Genomic DNA, 3,484 nt, shown 5'->3' with positions numbered 1-3,484 from the left:
TTTGTTGTTCTTATCAAAGATATCTCTCGAAATTAATGTCTCTTATTATTTGTTTGAGATTTTAAGTATACCAAAGTTTATAGTATAGTTGATTGTTGGTTAAAATAACACTTTGCTCTATGCAATTCAATTGGTCTTAAATGTAATCACTTAAAGTTAATTTTGATCAAAAATTGATTACATAATAACGGTAATTTATATGCAAAAGTAATCATATGTGAACATAGTTTCAAAATTTAGAAAAAGAATGTAATACAATTATAACAAATAATCTTACACTTTGTCATTTGTTTCAAAAATACCTTATACATTCGTAACTTGTAATATTACCCAAGAAGTTTCATGAACGTGAAAACTATCCTTTAATATATTTTCGAATAAAAAGCAAGACTTAGAACTATGTAGCGGTAATCTAAAACAACGTGATGATCTAAATTTTCGTTCTTAATAATTGTCACACCATTTCATATTTTAATTTTCGTTTGAAATCTTAAAGATTTTATACTCTAAGGATATTTTTGAAATATCTGTAAAAGTTCAAGTGTAATATTACTACAAAGTAAAGAACTATCCGTTTGAGTTTGTCCACATCCAATTTTTGATATTTTTTAAATTACACTTTTTAATCTTCTCCAGATGTGGCAATTTCATAATTTTAAGTAAACGTGATTAAAAGAAATTCAATCACGTTTTCGATTGAAATTGATGAGGATTAATCCTATTTCTGTTTCGATTAGATCAATTTTTATTAGGTGAGAGTAAAAGTGGCTTAGATCTCTCTTGAAATTCGTCTCTTACTAATTTTAGATCTGTTTTGGTATTTGTGCCTATTAATTACACATTACATCAAGAGCTGTTGCTTTAATTTCAAAACAAAAAGTTCAAACCTTTTCTTTCTTCCTAAACATTATTTTATTTGCCACTGTTCCCTAGGGAATAATGACGTTACACTTTTCCCTTTTTAAAAAATACAAATTAGAACGTTAAGAACTCATCATTTCTTTCTTATTTTAATACATCATTTTCATTTATGACCTTCCACAATCCTCCCTTTTATAATTATAAAATCCTCTCCACCAATAATCCCTCACTAGCCATGGAAACGCCTAAGCCATGGCTAATTTCCATCTTCTTCTTCTTCTTCATTATTCTCACTGCATTTCCGCCGGCTGTTTCCGGCCAATTTCTCTTCCCCCAAACCACCTCCACGGCGGTTCCCGACCCCGCCAAATTCTTCTCTCCCACTCTCCTCTCCTCTCCCCTTCCCACTAATTCCTTCTTCCAGAACTTTGTCCTCAACAATGGCGATAAGCCGGAATATATTCATCCGTATATCGTCAGAACGGCAAATTCTTCGCTCTCTGTTTCATACCCATCTCGTATTTCCAATTCTTCAATCACCCAGTTGCAGTTCTACCCCGATCTCACCATTTCTGCACTCGACAGAACTTCCCCCGTTTCTAACACAACCCATTTCATCTCGTCCTTCAGCGATCTCGGTGTTGATTTGGACATTGGCGATTTCAGATTCCATCTTGTTCGTGGAAGTCCTTATTTGACTTTCTCTGTTCTGAAAATCTCCTCTGTTTCGATCTCAACCGGCAATGGCGTCCGGTCTGTTGATTCTTATGACGATTCTACAAAACATATCATTCGGTTGAACAATGGACGGAATTGGGTACTTTATTCCTCGTCGGCGATTTATCTGATTAAATCGAAGAATAATCAGATTGTTACTTCCGGTGGATTTTCCGGCGTGATTCGGATTGCTGTTTTGCCAAATTCAGCGATGGAATCGGGGAACATTCTTGATCGGTACAGTGGATGTTACCCTGTTTCTGGGTATGTGAAGTTGTCTGAAAATTTTGGGTTCAAATACAAATGGCAGAAGAAAGGAAGTGGCGGCCTTCTCATGTTGGCTCACCCATTGCACCGGCAAATTTTGTCGAGAAATCAAACCGTTCTTCCGAATCTCCGGTACGGCAGCATCGACGGCGACCTTCTGGGAGTCGTCGGAGATTCGTGGGATTTGAATTTTAATCCGGTTCCGATCACTTGGCATTCAATCAACGGAATCGACAAAAAGTTCTTCCCTGAAATTGTCGCGGCTCTTAAACGAGACGTTGCGACTTTAAACGTTACAGAGCTTTCGTCAACGGCGTCGTCTTATTTCTACGCAAAGTTGTTGGCCAGAGCTGCGAGATTGGCACTGATCGCAGAGGAGGTGGATAACGGCGCCGGTGTCATTCCGGCGGTGGTGAGATTCCTGAAAAACGGGATTCAGCCATGGCTGATCGGGAAATTTCCGAAAAATGGATTTCTATATGAAAGAAAATGGGCTGGATTGGTAACGAAGAACGGAGCTACAAGTACAACAGAGGATTTCGGATTTGGAATCTACAACGATCATCATTTCCATTTGGGTTATTTCGTGTACTCAATCGCCGTTCTTGCCAAACTCGACCCAAATTGGGGAAAACAATTCAAGCCTCAAGCGTACGCTTTGGTTTACGATTACATGAATTTCAGACCCAAAAAATCCCAATTCTCAATTCCGTTTAGAAACTTCGATTTCTGGAAGCTCCACTCGTGGGCCGCCGGATTAACGGAATTCCCCGACGGCCGGAATCAGGAAAGCACAAGCGAAGCCGTCAACGCCTATTACGCGGCGGCGCTGATGGGTTTGGCTTACGACGATGAGTCTCTGACGGCCGCTGGGTCGACCCTGACTGCGGCTGAGATTGCGGCGACGCAGACATGGTGGCATGTGAAGAGCGAAAAAAACTGGATTTACGACAAGGGATTTGAAGAGGAAAACAGAGTAGTGGGGATATTGTGGAGTGCGGCAAGGGAGAGTCGGTTGTGGTTTGCGCCGGCGGAGTGGAGGGAGTGTAGAGTTGGGATACAGGTGTTGCCGGTATTGCCGGTGTCGGAGAGGGTGTTTTCCGACAAGGGGTTTGTGAAGGAGGTTGTGGAGTGGGTGTCACGGGCGTTGGAACGGGAAGACGCCGGCGAAGGATGGAAGGGATTTGCGTATGCTTTGGAAGGGATTTATGATAAGAAGAGTGCGATTGAGAAGGTAAAGAAGTTGAAGAAGCATGATGATGGGAATTCTCTCAGTAATCTTTTGTGGTGGATTTACAGTCGGCCGGAGGGACGAGGCTGAAGACGGTAACTTGAAAACAGGGGAACAGGGGATTTTGATTGCCTAGTTTTCCACGTGTTACACGTGTCAATCTTTTCTTTTTCGTATTCTTTTCGAATTTATTAATCAAATTTACATTAAAAAAAAAAACAAAGAGAAAATATATATTTGAATTTGGCCACTTACCTCTAACACTAGTGTCGTGTTTCACATTGTTGATTGCATCAATGGGTCATTTTTTTTAATCATTTCTATTAATTGGTCAGTGAATAATATCATCAATTTTAATATCATCTTAAATTAATAAGCTAATGAACAGAGACAAATTTAATATCATAT

The 3,484-nt window shown here is 39.6% G+C and overlaps 1 protein-coding gene across 1 annotated transcript; it reads left to right on the top strand.

Annotated features, from left to right (window-relative positions):
• The first annotated feature begins 899 nt into the window (after positions 1-899).
• On the top strand, positions 900-3,344 carry LOC120079411 (putative endo-1,3(4)-beta-glucanase 2). Its single transcript, XM_039033576.1, has one exon. It carries the CDS (start codon positions 1,031-1,033, stop codon positions 3,164-3,166), a length of 2,136 nt encoding a protein of 711 aa, XP_038889504.1. The 5' UTR covers positions 900-1,030; the 3' UTR covers positions 3,167-3,344.
• Positions 3,345-3,484: the final 140 nt, after the last annotated feature.

Source organism: Benincasa hispida, chromosome 6 (genome assembly GCF_009727055.1).
Source record: "Benincasa hispida cultivar B227 chromosome 6, ASM972705v1, whole genome shotgun sequence".
Classification (NCBI taxonomy): Eukaryota; Viridiplantae; Streptophyta; class Magnoliopsida; order Cucurbitales; family Cucurbitaceae; genus Benincasa; species Benincasa hispida.
This window is presented reverse-complemented; position numbering and strand designations above follow the sequence as displayed.

What these genes read in the sequence shown, in the direction of transcription:
- LOC120079411 (XM_039033576.1), top strand. Translation starts at nt 1,031, where the DNA reads ATGACCTTCCACAATCCTCCCTTTTATAATTATAAAATCCTCTCCACC.